Source organism: Esox lucius, chromosome 22 (genome assembly GCF_011004845.1).
Source record: "Esox lucius isolate fEsoLuc1 chromosome 22, fEsoLuc1.pri, whole genome shotgun sequence".
Lineage (NCBI taxonomy): Eukaryota > Metazoa > Chordata > Actinopteri > Esociformes > Esocidae > Esox > Esox lucius.
Window position 1 is genome coordinate 7441296 of NC_047590.1, and position 18302 is coordinate 7459597.

General features: G+C 44.5%; 1 protein-coding gene across 1 annotated transcript in view; it reads right to left on the reverse strand.

Moving 5' to 3' along the window:
- Nucleotides 1-2627: 2627 nt before the first annotated feature.
- The window catches only part of LOC105019971 (tyrosine-protein phosphatase non-receptor type 4), a 29401-nt gene continuing 13726 nt past the window's right edge, over nucleotides 2628-18302 (reverse strand). Inside the window, exons 3-24 of the mRNA XM_029116479.2 lie at nucleotides 18191-18298; nucleotides 17631-17673; nucleotides 17472-17550; nucleotides 17322-17366; nucleotides 17176-17228; nucleotides 11835-11955; nucleotides 11421-11508; nucleotides 11148-11236; nucleotides 10038-10101; nucleotides 9450-9622; nucleotides 8481-8549; nucleotides 8106-8252; nucleotides 7747-7914; nucleotides 5867-6020; nucleotides 5558-5698; nucleotides 5263-5422; nucleotides 4796-4980; nucleotides 4304-4394; nucleotides 4143-4207; nucleotides 3629-3775; nucleotides 3362-3490; nucleotides 2628-3266 (exon numbers count right to left, since the gene is read on the reverse strand). Coding sequence (XP_028972312.1) covers nucleotides 3114-3266; nucleotides 3362-3490; nucleotides 3629-3775; nucleotides 4143-4207; nucleotides 4304-4394; nucleotides 4796-4980; nucleotides 5263-5422; nucleotides 5558-5698; nucleotides 5867-6020; nucleotides 7747-7914; nucleotides 8106-8252; nucleotides 8481-8549; nucleotides 9450-9622; nucleotides 10038-10101; nucleotides 11148-11236; nucleotides 11421-11508; nucleotides 11835-11955; nucleotides 17176-17228; nucleotides 17322-17366; nucleotides 17472-17550; nucleotides 17631-17673; nucleotides 18191-18298 — 2472 coding nt within the window. The 3' untranslated portion in view covers nucleotides 2628-3113. The remainder of the gene's footprint in view (nucleotides 3267-3361; nucleotides 3491-3628; nucleotides 3776-4142; nucleotides 4208-4303; nucleotides 4395-4795; nucleotides 4981-5262; nucleotides 5423-5557; nucleotides 5699-5866; nucleotides 6021-7746; nucleotides 7915-8105; nucleotides 8253-8480; nucleotides 8550-9449; nucleotides 9623-10037; nucleotides 10102-11147; nucleotides 11237-11420; nucleotides 11509-11834; nucleotides 11956-17175; nucleotides 17229-17321; nucleotides 17367-17471; nucleotides 17551-17630; nucleotides 17674-18190; nucleotides 18299-18302) is intronic.

An 18302-nucleotide genomic window follows, 5' to 3' on the forward strand; every position in this document is an offset into this window, starting at 1 on the left:
ATATTCCATGGAATATTTATTAGCGATAAATTAAAAATTATTTTTCCTTCTAATCGTACAGTAGCGAATAAGCTACATGTCGGCAAAAAAGGTGCTGTCAATTATCAAGAAGCAAGAAGGATCTCTTATAAAAATATCTTAAGCAAATCTATAGCATATAGACCTTATCGCTTCTCAACACTTGGTTGAGGATGACCACGCTATTGATGCTGAAAGCTCAATGTGTACGTACAGTAGGCACCAAGTGCCTGAAATCTGGATGTACTGTAACCTGGTACTGTGAATACCGTTTGCTGAAAACCCAGAAGTTCTTAAACAAAGAGATGTGAATACCTCCGGCTCATAAATACTATTTAAAGATCTAATGCAATGACGCTTGTTAAACAACTATCCACAGTTCAGAAGAAATCCTGTGATTTCATGTTACTTGATATAACTAAACCTGCAAACAAATACCACCCCTTTCATCCGCTAGCGGTGCAGGTTCTAATTTACCGTCCTTGTTGAGCCGTCGGAATAAACGTTAAATAGCTGCCTCAAAAATAAAACATAAAAACAAGTGCCCGAGCTCAACGACTAGTATTATCAGTCAACGATATCCTACAGCCTCCAACCATCCAGCCTTGAAGCTGGTTTGGAACGCCAATGTAAAGCACGTGGAGTTGTAAGAATTTGCACCGGACGTTATGCTAATCTGCAGACAAATTCACATAAAACCCATAATACCCATCTGATTTGAACAGACAACCTACAGCCTCGGTGAGAGACAATGAAACATAATCTAGACTAGTACCATACACAGAGGGTCAACTCACTTCTGAATGAAGTGTCAGTTTATGAACAATAGGTTTGATTTAAAAAAACAACAACATGTTGACACTTACATAAGACAAACGGGGATAGCGTTTTGTCAAGTAGCCACTGATAGGAGAGTTGGTGATGTTTCTGATGGGTTGACAACAAAGGTCAGTTCATGTCCCCAGTGTTGGCCTGTTGATTATGGAGGTTGGTCTGAAGGTATTTGACAATACAGTAATGTTATCCAATCTACTGTTCTGTCTCTATCTTCTTGATCAATTGTGAATATCCCCAAATGGCCAAGGTGCATAGAGATGGCAGTCCCCATCTATTTTCCACACATCATTTCATCTGCAAAATCTACAGTATTTTACATTGCTGTCCATTACAATTTGTGTATCAGAATTAAACATGATCCCAATTAGCTCCCAAACGCCAGCAATTTAAAGAAACAAAACTAAATTGTGTGGCACATTTAACCGTGCGATGCAGCAGATTTTTAAGAAATCTGTTCCTGGCGCCAAAATGATATTGTCATATCTGAATTTCTCCATCTGTATGCACATTTGCCAAACCGGTTGATAATTGTAACTTATTTTTCTTCCCCTGATAATTCTCCAAAGTATTAATTTTCCCATCATAAAGTGCAACAGTGCTTCAATCCCTGTCCCAGGCCAGTTTAGCTTCCAATGGTTATCAGTAGTCATGTCAATGATTGTGACAGAAGTCACGCCTGCCAGACTCAACCTTTTTCGATGTGGGAAAATATACTGAGATTGAGGAAGTCAGACAGAAAGGCTCGAGAAAGACAGACTGAAGGACAGACAGTCTGTGTGAGAAAAGGGTGGTACTTGGGCTCGTGCTTCCTTTCGTCTGTCAGTCAGTCAGTCGATCACTCTGAGGGCTGAAGTGGACTCTGTCTCAGGCTCTGGCTGTGCCGGCGTCAGGGGCTGGGTGGGCGTCAGGGGCTGGGTGGGCGTCAGGGGCTGGGTGGGCGTCAGAGGCTGGGTGGGCGTCAGAGGCTGGGTGATGGTCAGGGGCTGGGTGGGCGTCAGGGGCTGGGTGGGCGTCAGGGGCTGGGCGGGCGTCAGGGGCTGGGCGGGCGTCAGGGGCTGGGTGATGGTCAGGGGCTGGGTGGTGGTCAGGGGCTGGGTGGGCATCAGGGGCTGGGTGATGGTCAGAGGCTGGGTGGGCGCCAGGGGCTGGGCGGGCGTCAGGGGCTGGGTGATGGTCAGGGGCTGGATGGGCGTCAGGGGCTGGGCGGGCGTCAGGGGCTGGGTGGGCGTCAGGGGCTGGGTGGGCGTCAGGGGCTTGACCAGTTCCTCCTCGTACACCTTGAGGATCGCCTCACACACAAACCTGTACTGGCTCTGGAAGAAAACAGACCAAAGAGACAGAGGATTAACAATGGAGACCAGTAATGGTGGACAACTTCACTTCCTGTATTTACGAAGCAATAGGTGTGGTGAGACAACAGCTGAAGCAATTTGACAGAGGTCCTCCGTTGTTCTCCTGTAATCTCATTTCTATGCATCACTCTCTAACACAAGTGAGAGGTCATATTTGCAGTGTGTCTGGCATTTGCTGTGTCTCTTTTCATCCTAGGAATTTCTTAAATTTCAGAAAAACACGTTTTCAACTGTGCACAATGTTTAATCTCAGATCAAATCAATCAGAAGCTCCTCACGGGTGTCTGGATCATCATGGCCCGCTGGTCTCTCATGGCCCTGACGATGTCCAGTGGATAAACTGGCCGATTGGACTCAATCAGACACATGGCCGTTTCCATGGTGATGAGGACCCCCGTCCGACCGATCCCAGCGCTGAACAGAGGCACAGAGGGAAAGGGGCAGGAAGGGATGAGAGTGAGGCTGAGGCTGAGTGAGGCAGCCATGAGGGAAGAGGACATGCCCTGAACCAAACGGGGAGGAGGGAACTCAAACTCATCTACTTAGCCTTTAACTGCTGTTGCTACAACAACATGCAACATTGCTTTTCTTCAAGTTAACAGGCAGATGTTTAGGTACTTACACTGCCACACATTTATTGTGTGATGCACTATAGGATTCCTTGGAAGACGTAGATGGCTCATTTGTTAAGGTGTATTTGTGTGTGATCCTGGTTTTACCACAAATGTACTACAAATCCCAGACGGGACAGAAAAAGACAGTGTTAGAATTTGGGTGGCACTAGGGTGTAGGCCTTAGGGTTACATTTAGGCATTAAGGTTTTGGTTTCGGTGAAGGTTAGGGAATTTATCCCCATATTTTGTCTCCGGCTCCCAACAAGGATAGAGAGAGAGAGGGAACCGGGTTTTACCTGCAGTGTACTATCACAGGCTCCTCCTTGACCTCCCTCTTGCTGCGGACCAGGCTGACCAAATCCAGGAAGTCAGTGGAATCATCCGGGACGCCGTGGTCGGGCCAGGCCATGTACTGGATCTGGGTCAGTGGCCTACTCTCACCAGTCTGAATGGGATCAACCAACCAACCCATTCAATCTTATACTTTATACATTTAAAGTCCCTCAACGGTTTTACCGAGAGCAAAAGTGTTCTCCTCACCTCAGGGTGTCTAAGGGTCATCCCTCTGACCAGAAACGCTGTGTTCCCTTCTTCCGTCTCGCAGGTCACCTGCACGCTTCCATAGGTGGCGCTGGTGCCACTGGTGGGCCAATACTGATGACACTTCACCTGGGAAAGAGAAGGAAAAAGACGTTTGCCTACCTACCGTGGGGGATTCGTTTGGAATACAATCCCAGACCCAAAAGGGCCATCGGGTGGGGGGGGGGAGCAGAGAGACGGGACCCCGGTTCTGGGGCGGTGTCATACCCGTCCTCTCTCGACCTGCGTGGTGAGCATGACAACCACGTCAGAGCGCTGCTCCCAGGTCATCCTCCAGAAGTCCGAGCAGGTGGAGGGCAGCGGGCCCTGGCACGCTATGTAGCGGTTAGTCAAGCCGGACCCTGGGATCTCCATCTACGGGCCAGGAGAAGGGCATCGGTTATGGCATAAGTATTCACCCCCGTTAGTCAACGGTAGTGAGTCTGTTGGGGTAAGGCCCTACCGGCTCTGGACCAGCCCCCCTGTGGGATGAACGCTTTTGAAAGGCACTGTTTGGCTGCATATTGGCCAGTGTCATATTTGTAAGCATCTCCAGTGCTTCCGTCTTGTTTCATTCATGTCTCAGTGTTTGCACACCTACTTTAGGAAACGTTGGGTATCAAGGATAGCTGTAATGTAGTTTTGGGGGTGTTTGTGTCCGCAGGAGATATACATTGACTCTTCTAAGGAAAGTGTCTGGTCAAAGTGGAGTATCAAGAAAAGCATGGAAAAAGGCCCTCACGTTGATGTAATTTGCATTGATATAGTCCCCGTCCTCGCCTCTCAGAATAACCCGGGTTGCATCATCTACGAGAGGGAGAGAAGATACAGGAGATGGGGGGATGAAATGGAGGGAAATAATGCTATGATGAAACAAACCAAATATCGGTTCAGTATACTCACATGGTGAAATATCTCGATATCGATTTTTGGAAATGTTTTGAGGTAATTTGGCGCATGACATTGACAATCCAGGCCTTTTCCGGTAGAGTTGCTGATAGAAAAAAACAAAAAAACATTGGGTAACAAGGTAAAGTAACTGGTTTTGATCAGGTACAGTACACTCCTGATCTTTTTCTATGGTTACTGTTGCTAGGTTAATTTAAACCGAAACTGTCACTGATAACTGGTTAGTGGAACCAAACAGGAAACGATTTGAACAATAACAGGAAGCAATTTACTTTCAACTTCCTCTTTCTAAGTCTCTCATTTCTCCAAATCTCTTCCTTCTCTCACTTTCTTTCACCTGTCTCTCTAATAAACGACTTCGAGGATCAGCATTAGATTAGCGGAAGAAACAAGCAATGTCAGAAAACATCTGAACAAGCGGAGTAGTAAATGTCATTGTTTGGACAATGAAAGAAACAAGCACGATAAGACAGCATTCAGACTAACATCAAACTGTTGCTGAACAGCCCCAGTGCTCAGACCCTCTTTCAGCTGGAGTATGGAGTCAGTCAGACTGGCCGGGTCATGGTCTGGCTGGGCCTGCTCCTGGGGAGCTCTTTCTGGGGAGTACTGGTAGTTGGACTCGGTGTCTCCATCCTCCAGCTTCTCATCCTCCACCAGGTCATACATGGCTGGAGAATGACCGGAGCAATCATAGAGTTAAGGAATATTGAACATCAGTTGGAGGCAACGGTCAGTTGAAAAAGAGACTGCAAAAATAGCACCAATGACAGGGCATGTCCACATGCCCAGGCTGATCACACTGTCGCAGTGATGCTTTGTTCATAAACGGGTGCTTGTAGTGGTGCTTGTAGGATCTGTATTGACCCATTACAGGACGGGCCAGCTAAAGTTTTCCAAACACCACCGTGTAAGACACAACACAACCGGACAGACTGTCCCCATGTCCTCACCGTTCGGTCGCACCAGCAGGCTCAGCTCTCCCGAGGGACTCTCCTCGCAACTGGTCTTGATCAGCATGACGACCTGATCGTGGGTTTGTTCCGAGATGTCCAGACCGTTGATCAGAACCACCTGGTCTCCCTCGTTCAGCCGGGGAACGCATAGGTCAGCCTGGCCGGAGAGAAGGGACGGCATTACAAGAGGACCCGTGGACTGGCCACAACGTCAAGGAGACCTACATTCAAAGGCCCACAATGCTCGGGGGCTGGGGGGGGTCACGGACCCCAAGGCTAGGAGGAGACGTACCGCGGTTCCAGGGGACACTCTGGACACGATCACAGGCATCTTCTGGTCCGAGCCACCCTTCACGTTGAATCCAAATCGCCCCTGTTCGTCAGGGCACATTTTAACCAACACCAGGTTGTCGTGAGGAACCAATCCGTTGGGCTGCGTGGCGGTGGCGAAACAGCGAGGCACAAAACAGAGACAAAAGCTTCAGTAGGAAGAAAGAATAAACGCGCCCCCCCCCCCCCTGAAGTAACCCATTGGTCTCCCAACGACGGCGCTGACCGAGCGTGGGAGCGACTGCCATACAGGTGTATAGGTCAGTCTCACCATCGCCTTGTCCGAAAGCGGGGTGTCATATGGATCGCTGACGGGGATGTCGAGCTCTTGCTGATACTGAGACCGGCTCTGGCTGGACAGGTGACCCCTGGTCTGCTTAGGGGGCAGAGCAGGAGGCTGGCCGTCGACCGTCGAGTCAGGTGACCTGGACATGAGCACATCCGAGTAAAAAAAAACAAAAAACGTTTGATTTTAAGGCTTGAATCAACATTTGGAACTATAACAAAGGTGTAAACTGTACCAGTGTTTCTGTAAAGGGATGAGTGATGGGGTTGGCCAAATGAAGTGACTCTTAAATGCTTAGATACAGTGCCCTCCGCTAAGACTGGAACTCATGGTAAATATGGGAGAATTTTTTTTCCCATTTTTTTTCTCTACAGCTCATTCGGGTGTGTCATAGAAAAGTGGGTAAACACTTGCGCAGTCTATTATTTTTCAGTTTCATATTTGTTCATATAGAACAATTTGCAGATAACATTTTTCACTTTGACATTATGGACTTTTTAGCGCAGATCAGTGGAAAAAACCCATATTTACATCCATTATGATTTCACGTTGTAACACAATAAAATGTGGACATTTCCATGGGGAGTGAATACTTTTTAAAGCCACGGTGGCCAACAGCTCGGACTAAACATTGACTTCACAGTGGAATCTAAAGTTAAGGATCTCTATGTTATACTTTCCTTTCACACAACTGATGGTAATCATCTTCTCTGTGGATTCCTACCACTTCTGTGTTCCAGTTTCAGCCGTACACACTGTGACAGCTAGTCCTGAGTGCTCAGGGAGGCCGTGTGTGTCCTAGCATCGCGTACTGCTTTCAGCTAGATGGGCTCACGCTATTTCCCTAGTCGGATAGCGTCCGTGTTGTTTAGCCTGCTGTCTGCCTCGGAGCAGCCCTGAGCAACAAACTCCAACAGAGGTCAACCGGTTGAGACAGCACTCACCAACACAAACAGTTCCTAATGCTCTGGTGGAAGGGCACGACTGACATCCACAGGAACACAGAGGAAGTGTAAAGAATTATGTCCACAGGAACACAGAGGAAGTATAAAGAATGACAACCACAGGAACGGAGAGGAAGTATAAAGAATGACATCCAAAGAAACACTGAGGAAGTGTTAAGAATGATATCTATAGGAACATGGAGGAAGTGTAAAAAAAATTATGTCCACAGGAGCATTGAGGAAAGGTAAAGAATGACAACCACAGGAACACTGAGGAAGTATAAAGAATGAGAGCCAAAGAAACATTGAGGAAGTGTTAAGAATGATATCTATAGGAACATTGAGGAACAGTAAATAGAAAAAAGAGCAAACAACAGAGTGAAAGAGGGAAAGAGAAAGAATAATCCAGCGTATGCATCCCATTTGAGGGTTAGGGTACAGCTAAAAAGCAGTGAGATGAGAAAACAAGATCCAAGCAGAAACCAAATGCCAAAACACCTCAAATGATTCTGCTCATTCTCTAATAAACATGCAGGAAATACTGCGTTATTATAGTTAATGAACATCGGGACTGGGAGAGGTTATGGCATATTTCCTTGCTGATATGCCTCAGACCACTCTGACCTATTAACAAAACAAGCATTAACCATTCTGAAAAGCCTCAGCCCCCAACCTACTTATGCAGCTCTGTGGCTACAGCCTGCCAGCCGAGTTCAAACCTCATTATGGAAGCTTAAATGACAGCCATGAAAGAACCCTGTTTTGTAGTCTCCAAGCGGGCCGAGTTTGGGGCTACAGCGCCGGGGTATTTACATAATGAAAACAAATGGTTTATAAAGACATAAATGAGAGGGTCAAAGGTTGTTTTGTGTGTGTGTGTGTGTGTGTGTGTGTGTGTGTGTGTGTGTCAGGCAAACGTACGGAGTGGAATCCAGGCTGATGGAGTTGGCTTGGGTGGAGGAAGCGGACTTGTGATTGGAGAAGGTTTTGCAGGGGGAGGCACGGTCGTGGTGGATCACATGGTCCAGAAGGTGTCCCACGGAGGAAGGCCGTTGGCGGGTCCCCTCCTGTGCAAACATGGAGCTCCTGCTGGGAGGCGGAGAGAGAGGGAGGGGACACGGGAGGTGTTTTAGTCTGTGGATATTTAAACTTACTGGACGGAGCCCTTCGCCTCGACATAAGAGAATGTGTACCGCGGTCGAATTACCTCCCGCTCAGAGGTATGAACTAAAGACTGGAATGACGGGCTTAGGTCAAGGGTCAAGGTCAGGGTAACTCACTGGTTGGGGGTGCCTGGCGGGGAGCGCGTGGGCAGGCTCTGGGTCTCCAGCAGTTCATCAGACAGAGAGGCCCTGGAGGTGTGGCTTACAGATTCCCAGTCCATCCCTCCACCAATCAACCTACGCACCAGCGGCTTACTGGGGGACCTGGAATTTCAGTGACACGGAGGTCATCGTTATTGATAGAAGGGCAGAAGGTTAGAGATTCGGGAATTATGTTTGATCAGGATTGAGTCATTTTACATTTAAGGAAGACCTTTCCCCAAAATCAGGTTTGTTAAAATTGCTCTCATATTTCCGATGTAAATCAATAAGAAACATCAACACTTCATTTGGGCTTCAGAATTTCCAAGCACAGCGTCTACAAGCTCTCACCTAGCGAACGCCCGGTCTCTGACACCCTTCTCCTTGCCGTACTGCACAGACTGAACCTCCGTCCTGCCACTGGTTGCAACACATCAAAACATCAAAGGCTTAGATGCAATGGAGCCATTTATCACCAACCTTAGACCTCACATGTTCATTCCCAGGAATAGGAGAGGAGTCCCCTCAATGTTTTTGGGAGCACCCTGGAATCAAAGACCTAACCAAAACATAGTGCTGCACATAGTGTCTTCTTTTTAGAATATCTGCAAATGTATATAGTGAGCAAGCAGGAAGTGGTATGAAAAGGAAACACCCTGCTGTGGGAAACCACAGCTGTCTAAACTCTGTCTGATTAGTATTCCATCAGTCATATGGCATCAGCAAAGCTGAGAGGTCCAGATTGGTGGGTCTCTACTGGCAGATGTAGGAGGCACATAACATATTCCTGTGTTATGCAACCCAGCCCACACAATATCCTGAGATACGCGGCACAATAGGTCAAATAGCACCATCATGTTTGGTACGAAAGTGTAAATATGCTTTGAGAAAATGATGTTATCTTGAGGGCAACTCGAATAAGGACGGACTGGATCAGAACGGGGGTCGGGGGACATGGAAATGATTGCATACATGATATGTTTTCTTTTGTGCGGTTCGGATGGACACATTCATACAGTAGCAACACCGTTAGGCCATCATTCCCAAAACACAGCTGAATATTCCCCCGGTTGAAATGACTTGTACCACATCCAGTTTTGCCTGCTAGTATCACCATGTCCGATTAACGGATCACTGATTCTTAAAGTCAGTGTATTACTTAGTGTGGGTTTTCCTAGGTTTAGGCTGACAACCTTGGTTGACAATTACTAATCTCAGCATTGAGCTCCCAATCTGCTAACGGCTAATGTCTGGACAGAGAATGACACCACAAGGGCCGAAATGGTACCAGGACTCGGCGCTTCACTCCGGCCCACACACCTGTAGCGATACTTGGAGCCCAGCTGGAAGTAGTGTGTGAAGAAGTTCTTTTGCGGTGGCAGGGGTCGGTCCAGTCGGAAGAAGGTGTGGTGCTCAACGCAGGCCTTCCACAGGTTCTTGCAGGCCCTGTAGTTCACCATGCTGAAAGCCGACAGCGCCTCGCGGTTCTCATGCTAGAGAAGGATAAAGAAAGTGTTGTAAGCGGGTGTGTGTGTGTGACAAAACCGTCGGCACAAAGAGCTCCAACATCATGCCCATCGCAGCAGTTGTCGTGAAATAGTCTCTTTGACACTCGAGTCTAGACACAGTGGCTTGTTCTGTCGGACTTCTCTACATGAGTTATGGAGCGCCACAACACTTCATCCAGACATCAAGTAGCGCGCAGCTGCTTTAAAAGTTCCCCTCGGCTTGGATTGTTCAGCCAGGTGTTTGTGTGTCTTCCGCAATAACAGCGCATCAAGCCCTAATTGGCACACGCATGCATCATGGAGTGCATCGTGTATTCCCCAATATATAAAAATGGACAGAATTTAAGCTCTCTCAACCATAGCAGTGCGGTAACCAAAGACGAAGTCAAGACGTACTTACCAATTCTCTCCGGAGTTGAATAAAAAACTGTCGACATTTGAACGATATCTTCACAATGTTCAGCCTGAAACGAAAAGAAAACGTGATATTGCCACCCATGGTAAGGAATCGTCCCGTTCTTACGAACACAGCAGATGTTTTACACAGAGTTAATACGCTACACTACCAAGAACCCTCCGGTCATTGCGCAGACTCTCTTTCAGCGCGACTCAAAGCAGCATCGAATCGAATGCCTTGCTCAAGGGCAAAACAGCCTATTTATTTTCTCCTTGAAGGATCGGGAATCGAACCAGCAACCTTACCGTTATAGACCCAACACTGTCTACGAGGCCATTTGCACCCCTGGTGTTTTCACACATGCAGTATCTCCTCTATTCTTTCATCTGAAATTCATAATGCTCTGCAGTAGTTCCATAGTGGCTGCTGACCCATTTCCCCGGTTCCTTAAAGCATGACTCAGAGAGGGGGTCTAAATATAGACTGCACTGTCACAACCTGACATAATTCCGCTCTTATTCGTTCCTACAGAAGTCTCTTTTCATGAAGATGAAATCTTTGGTGTACCGCTTCACCAAAGCGAGTAGGGCAACTCCAAACGGTGGGCGTGAATTGACATGCTGACTGTCAACCACGCAGAATTAACACTATCGATTGGTGGGCGTAATATTTAATAATAATAATAATAATAAAAAAACTCCAACTTCACATTCCTATAGGCTCCTCGGTTTGGAACCAAGTGCATTTAGCAAAAAGCATGATGTACATTTAGTGCAAGTTAAAGGGCGAAGATGGGTTCATGATAATGTTTCTCCATTTATCTTGATATCACGCCTGCACTTTAATAAACTCTCCGGTTCAGCAGGGAGACCGAGGAATCTTCCAACACACGCATGCTCACATACTGAGAATCTCTGTTGTCCATCCTAACCGGGAATAATGTCATACGGCGTAAATACTAATCACTTTCGTCACTGATTATGTCATCTCATTTACATAGGCAGGTAGATCTATTTTGATAACTTTGCCTATTAAACTACCTGTTTAAGAGAACCACAATATGACTGCTTGTAAGGCGTGCTTCATATGATTGTCTCTGAACGTTCCACTCACCATGGAAAGTTGCTGATTTGTACCCTGTTCTCATAGATCACAATCCCCGTTGACATCACTCCTATTAAAACCTCCGTGTTGCTTTGATCCTGTAACAGAGGTGACAGATTTTGGCGTCCGATGGATGGGACATGCTTAACTGAAGCCCCCCTTCTGAGAGGCAGGCCTAAGTCAGGCAATGGAAGAAGAATCTGACTAGTGAACTCAAAGTCAAGAAGGTTGACTGGGAAGAAAAGGGAATGCGTCACACCTCTTCTACCAGGGAACACTCACCTTTGCATAGTGAAATTCAACTCCATAAAGCTCTATCGTCTGTGCTGTGTTTAAATAGTTGAACTCGGACTGGGCAGGAGACAGACCTCTGAAAAGAATATATAGAGAGAATGAGTGATCGAGAGAGAGGAAGATTGCAGGGCAGTAGAAAGAGAGAGCACAAGGTGGGGGGTGGGGGGGGCAGAAAAAGCGGAAGGGAGAGGGCGAGATCTTATTTGGCTCCACACATCCCATTGATAAACTGCAGAGTAGGACGCCCTCCCAAACCCCTGACAGGCTGAACAATGAGACTCCTTGTTCTGACCTGGCCAGAAACATTGAGCTGCCTTAGGTGCAGTGAACGAGCAGAGTCCATTCCTGTTCCATCTACAAGTCATTTTAGATTTTCAGGGCATTTCCTGTTACGCTCCTTACTTGTGTTGCTGATGATGCTTGGCGACCTCTTTCTCAAAGTCCTGTGGCGCGTTGGGGATGAACGAGTATTCGGAGAGGTAGCCAGGCAAGTGCTCATCCTGATTGTAGTCCCCTATTTCAGCTGCAACACAGCACAAAGCACACAGTGTGTGAGCGTGTGTGAACGTGCGCGTGAGACACACTGGGTACAATGAGGCCTTTATTGGTCTCACTCTCCGAGGCCTGAACAAACCCAGCTTCCATTCACAAATTTTCTTGTCAAACTTCTCCATTCTGTTCAAACGGAAATAAGCAGGACTTTTGCAGCTTGAGAGGAGGCAAACACTTGTCAAGGTTTTAAAAAGAGACGGACAGAAAGACAGGCCATCCTGTGTGTTGAGTATTTTCCATACTTAAGTTGAATAACAAAAAGGAAACAGACACCAAGGAAATTGGTGGTTAAATGGCTCAATGTCAATGACATGAAATGCAGTGAAATATATCTAAAGGAAAACATAAATACATGTACAGTATCTCACAAAAGTGAGTACACCCCTCACATTTTTGCTATTATTTGAGTATATCTTTTCATGTGACAACACTGAAGAAATTACACTTTGCTACATTGTAAAGTAGTTAGTGTACAGCTTGTATAATAGTGTAAATTTACTTTCCACTCAAAATAACTCAACACACAGACATTAACGTCTAAACCGCTGGCAACAAAAGTGAGTACACCCCAAAAGTGAAAATGTCAAAATTGGGCCCAAAGTAGGGCTGCACGATATTTCGTTTCAGCATCAACATATGTATACACCTGCAAAAGTCACATTGCAGAACGTGCGATTTAGTAAGGTAAACATATCAGTCTAAAATATATATCTTTTTTAAATGTTAAACTAGCATTATATCTGTCTGACATAACGTAATCTACTCCGATTTACGGGTTATTGGATACACAGTTTATTACTATAATTATTTTAAACACGTTGCTGCACGTGGGTGACATGCAGGCTCTGATTGTGCGTGACGAAATGATGAGCAAGGAAAAGGGAAAAAAGACCGAAATGGAGAATTTGGTTGCAAAAAGAAATGCATCGTCAATTATATGGAAATATTTCACTTACAGACAGGATGATGTTGACCAAAAACAAGAGGCAACACGATCAATTTGTTCGATCATTTAAGTCGGCACCACAAATCTTCGTTTTACGAGTGCAAAGCATCTCAATGCCCTCCAGAGGAAAAATCTATTACGGATGCCTTTGCCAGTATTACACCAAACGACAAAGGTTCCAAACGGCAGAGAGAAATCACAGATTCAATAACATTTCACGTCGCCAAAGACATGGTACCAATTAACACGGTTACCAAAGAGGGTTTTAAAATCATGACACGGTCGCTTGACAAGCGGTATGTAATGCCAGCACGAAACTATTTTTCTCTAGTTTCCACCCCAGAGCTGTACGAGAAATGCAAAGCGCAAGTTTAAACAGAGCTGTCACAAGTGGAATATTATACAGCAACAACGGACTTGTGGTCCAGCCGGACAACGGCGCCCTACATAAGTCTGACCGTACACTTTATTAATGAGGACTTCCACCTGCAAAGTCGCTGTTTGAAAACTGCAGAGCATTATACAAGTGAGAACATCGCAACATTGATGAGAGAAGCTTTAACTGATTGGGGCCTATATGAGAGTCGTCTAGTCTGTATTACAACAGACAATGCCGCGAACATGTTGAAGGCTGCCGCCCTGAACAGGTGGACCAGATTGCAGTGCTTTGGCCACAGACTGCATCTTGCAGTTGCTAAGTTATGCCCAATTGCGCATTCTACTTTACTACTGTTGCTATTTCTGTACTATTACTGTTACATATTATTAACTGGCAACTTGTTCTGAAATATAACAGTTGTATTATAGAGGATGGGGCTGGGGAAGAATGAAGGATACAGACTGTCAGGTTGATCGCCAAAGCTCTGAATGCCAGGGCTGATATCCTATGGCATTAATGTTTCATATCTATATATCTCTGCTATATTTTTTATGTTTAAATGTTGCATTTCTTTACAATAACAAACAATGGAATTAAATGCCCCTATACTTTGGGTTATCATTAAGTAATCATTAATTGTTAGTGCTAAACTCATGAGATATAAGTTATGAGAATGAATGTGTTTTATTATATGTCTTTAAAACATAAAGAAAGCATGCTGAAACTCTACATTTTATCTGTAAATAACTAATTGTGTAATTATTTGCAAAAACAGTTTTATGAGCAATTTATTTTATAAATAATTTCTTAAAGTAAATGTATTAAATGTGTATAATAATAAATACTTTATTTTGTCTTCGTTTTCTCCCTTAGAAAATGAAAAAGGATGGACGCATTGACCGTGCTGCAGGTGTCTGCAAGAAGCTGGTGGGTCGCTTCTCTCACAGCTGTAAGGCCAGAAGTGCTCTTGAAAGAGCCCAGAACGAACTCAATCTACCTTCACATTCCCTCATATCAGAAAGCCAAACAATATGGTGTCCCAGACAGAAGATGATCAGCAGGATACTAGAGCAGCAGAAGGCTTTAACTCAGGTCCTGTCTGAGGACAGGAAGACACAGCATCTAATTCTAACTTGGCAAGATATGGATGTCCTAGAATCTGTCTGTAAGTCACTGGGCCCGCTGCTGGACTTCACAGACGCACTCTCAGGAGAAGACTGTTAGTGTCTCATATGTGAAGCCAGTTCTTCACCAAGACCTTAAAAACTGAGATGTTGCACTACATCAACAAGAAATGTAGAGATGAAGCTACTCAGGAGCTGCTAGATGCGGCTTCTTGTTTTGACCCCCGGTTCAAGGTGGACTCCATCCATGAAGACAACAAGCCCCAGGTCAAGGCCAGAGTGGCACCAGAAATGATGGAACGCCAGGAGGAGACGTCAAGCAGCAGCACTGAAGTGGAGCCTGAAGTTGCGGATACAACCCAGGCAAAGAAAGTCCGTGGGAAGTTTCTTTAAACAGAGCGGAGCTGCAGCAAAGTGTGATTCCTCTCTGACCCACAAGGATGCTGTGGAAGCAAAATTAACCAACAACCTGCTAACACCTTCCATAGACAAAGAGGAAGATCCACTTGCATGGTGGAAAACACAGAGTAAGCTTTCCACATCTTGCAAAGCTTGCCTGCAAGTATCTATCCATTAACCGCTACACGTTCCCCCTCAGAGACACTTTTTAGTACAAGTGGCAACATTGTCACTTGCCAACGGTCATGTCTCAAGCCTGTAATGGTGAATAGACTGGTATTCTTGGCCAAAAACCTTCAAGTTTGAGTGGGCAATGTATACATGCTAAAGTCAAGTTATTATATTTGAATAGATTTACTAAATTATTCTACAGTTGTGAGAAAGATATTTATTTATTTTACCCTGTACTCTGTTTAGAAAGAAACCAGATTTTATACAGTTGAAAAGTTAAATTTAAATAGGCATTTGTCATGATGATCAACACTGTTTTCCTTTGGCACTGTTGCTAAGAAAAGTTTATTTTAAAAACAAATGTTTGTGAAATACAATGTTTCTGTGTTGATATTTATTATTCATGTAAGTTCATTGGTATTTATTAGTTAGGTTTTGATTTTATTACTGCAAATTATTTGTTTTTTATAAACAATTTATTTTGTTTTTGTAAACCACTCAGGATTGGTGTATAGCTGCTCTTAAATAGAGCTTTTCAAGTCATCTGGTGAAGACATCCTGTTTTTTTCCATATCGCAGAAAAACTAAATATTGCAATGTCAGTCATTTCCAGTAAAGTGCAACCCCAGCCCAAAGTGTCAATATTTTGTGTGGCCACCATTATTTACCAGCACTGCCTTAACCCTCTGGGCATGGAGTTCACCAGAGCTTCACAGGTTGCCACTGGAGTCCTCTTCCACTCCTCCATGACGACATCACAGAGCTGGTGGATGTTAGAGACCTTGCGCTCCTCCACCTTCCGTTTGAGGATCCCCCACAGATTCTCAATAGGGTTTAGGTCTGGAGACATGCGTGGCCAGTCCATCACCTTTACCCTCAGCTTCTTTTGACTGTAGGCAAGACACACTTGTCTTTGTACTCCTCACCTAGTTGCCGCCACACATGCTTCTGAACCAATCTGAGCCAAATAACTTCATCTTGGTCTCATCAGACCACAGGACATGGTTCAAGTAATGCAAACTGTTTGCAGGTTTTCTTTTGCATCATCTTTAGAAGAGGCTTCCTTCTGGTACGACAGCCATGCAGACCAATTTGATGCAGAGTGCGGCATATGGTCTGAGCACTGACAGGCTGACCCCCCCACCCCTTCAACATTTGCAGAGCAACATTTTCACTTAGGGGTGTACTCACTTTTGTTGCCAGCGGTTTGGACATTGATGGCTGTGTGTTGAGTTACTTTGAGGGGACAGCAAATGTACACTGCTATACAAGCTGTACACTCACTACTTTACATTGCAGCAAAGTGTCATTTCTTCAGTGTTGAAGAGATATAATCAAATATTTGCAAAAATGTGAGGGGGGTACTCACTTTTGTGAGATACTGTATGTATGTATGTATGTATGTTTTTTTAAACAAATAAACACTATCTAAATAAATGACATTAGTTTGATTTTCAGGTGCCTAGGACTTTTGCACAGTACTGTACATCCTTGAGAAACCTAATCAGGTAGTAATCAGAATTGAGTTCAATTCTGAATTAACTTGCAAATTGCTATTTTAGTTTGACTAAACAGAATTTCCATTTGCCACAGTTCCACAAAATCCAAATGGCGTACTTATTATACCAGTATAGACATTTATTTGGGAGTTTTGTGTTACCAATACAATTAAGATTGAAGCATTTAATGTTTTTAATGAATTACCCTGAAATGAAATGTTGCAAGAATGTTGTGGGTTGTCTATCTTAACTCATGATTCAGGGACTGCTTTCAAATGTCAGAAAACATACATTTCCCAGAATGCATTAAATTAAACCTGGAAGGAGACAATCAACAGCTCATTATAATGCAAAATGTTTGCCATATTTGAAGCTCTGAAATTGGGGGTGCATTATTTGCATCAATTATTAGCATATTCTCTTCATCAAATATTTTATTAATACATTTTAACAACATTTTAAAAGTTTTGTTTAATTTCTCAGTGAACTGGATCTGAAGTATTTTACAATCTCCCTCCTTCACTTCATATTCTACCCAAATTCAGCTTCCTGAGGGGTGAGTCCAGTTCAAATTAAACAAAAATTCATAGTTTGATCTTCTGAATTGACCTGGAGACTGGTAGTAATGTTTTGTAGGCTTTCCATGCTACTGTAATCTTCTCTGATTACTCACATTGAACAGCATACGACGCAAGAAGAGCAGCAGTGTTGTATGGACAGGGCAGCCTGTAAGAAGAGAGTTCAGTTATATATATAGCCCACTCAAATGCATGTCTGTATTTTTTTTTTAAGAAACTGACCCAAAAAAGTCACACTCACCTCCCACTTAATATATCCTGTTTAATCTGCAAAAAGTACTGGTACCTAAGAAGAAAAAAAGAACACAATCCACACAGGGTTTTTAAGTCTACTTACAAACAGAATGTAAGTAGACCCACCCCCCCCCCCCAACCCCCACAAGGCCCCTACCTTGTGTACTCCTCCTGAAGTTTATTGGGGTCGGTTACAAAGAATTTAACCCTGAAGTTCAAATTGTGTGGAGATCCCCCTAGAGAAAAACAACCAGATTAATGGACTGGAATTTAACATTTAAAATGAGAGAAAGTAGTATAGAGGCATCAAACCTACTTTTTAATTGCTTTTTAATCAGTTTGGTTGGATCCAGCCACCTCTGTAAAATATGGATGAAGATAAAACTCAGACACAGCGGGGACATGAGAGAGAAAATCGGCCATAAAAAATTTAAGTCACATTTTACACAAAGCATTAGAGGTTTGGAACGGAGCAGACAGCCATTTCTAATACTGTATGCACACCTTCAGTAGCAACAGGCTCCACACACCACTCTGGCCTCTGTTTCAACTCTATTGTTTATAGATAATAGGCTAACCCATAATCTTTTAAGTATGTCGATGTGTTTGGTTCAGAAAACACAGCGGAACGCTGACAGCGAGGGAGACAAAAAGAAAGTGAGCAAACTCATCCCTTCCTTAGACCCAGCAATTCATTGTTGTCCTCTCTAGCAGAAGAGAACATACATGTTTTTTCCTGTTGTTCCTTTGAGGGGACATTTTGTGAATTCCAATCATATCTCGGGTGTCATTCTGTGACCTTGAAAACTTCACTTCGATTAGCAAACCTTATGGACATTTGAAAACAAGTGTGTGCAATAATTAACATCGCCTCACCTGGCTGTCCGAGGGGTCGTCGGCCAGCTGTAGACCAAAATAGTCTCTCTCCGTTAACTCCAGGTGTTTGAACACTACATCCAGCAGGACCTGTCCTTGATCGTGCTTCTGA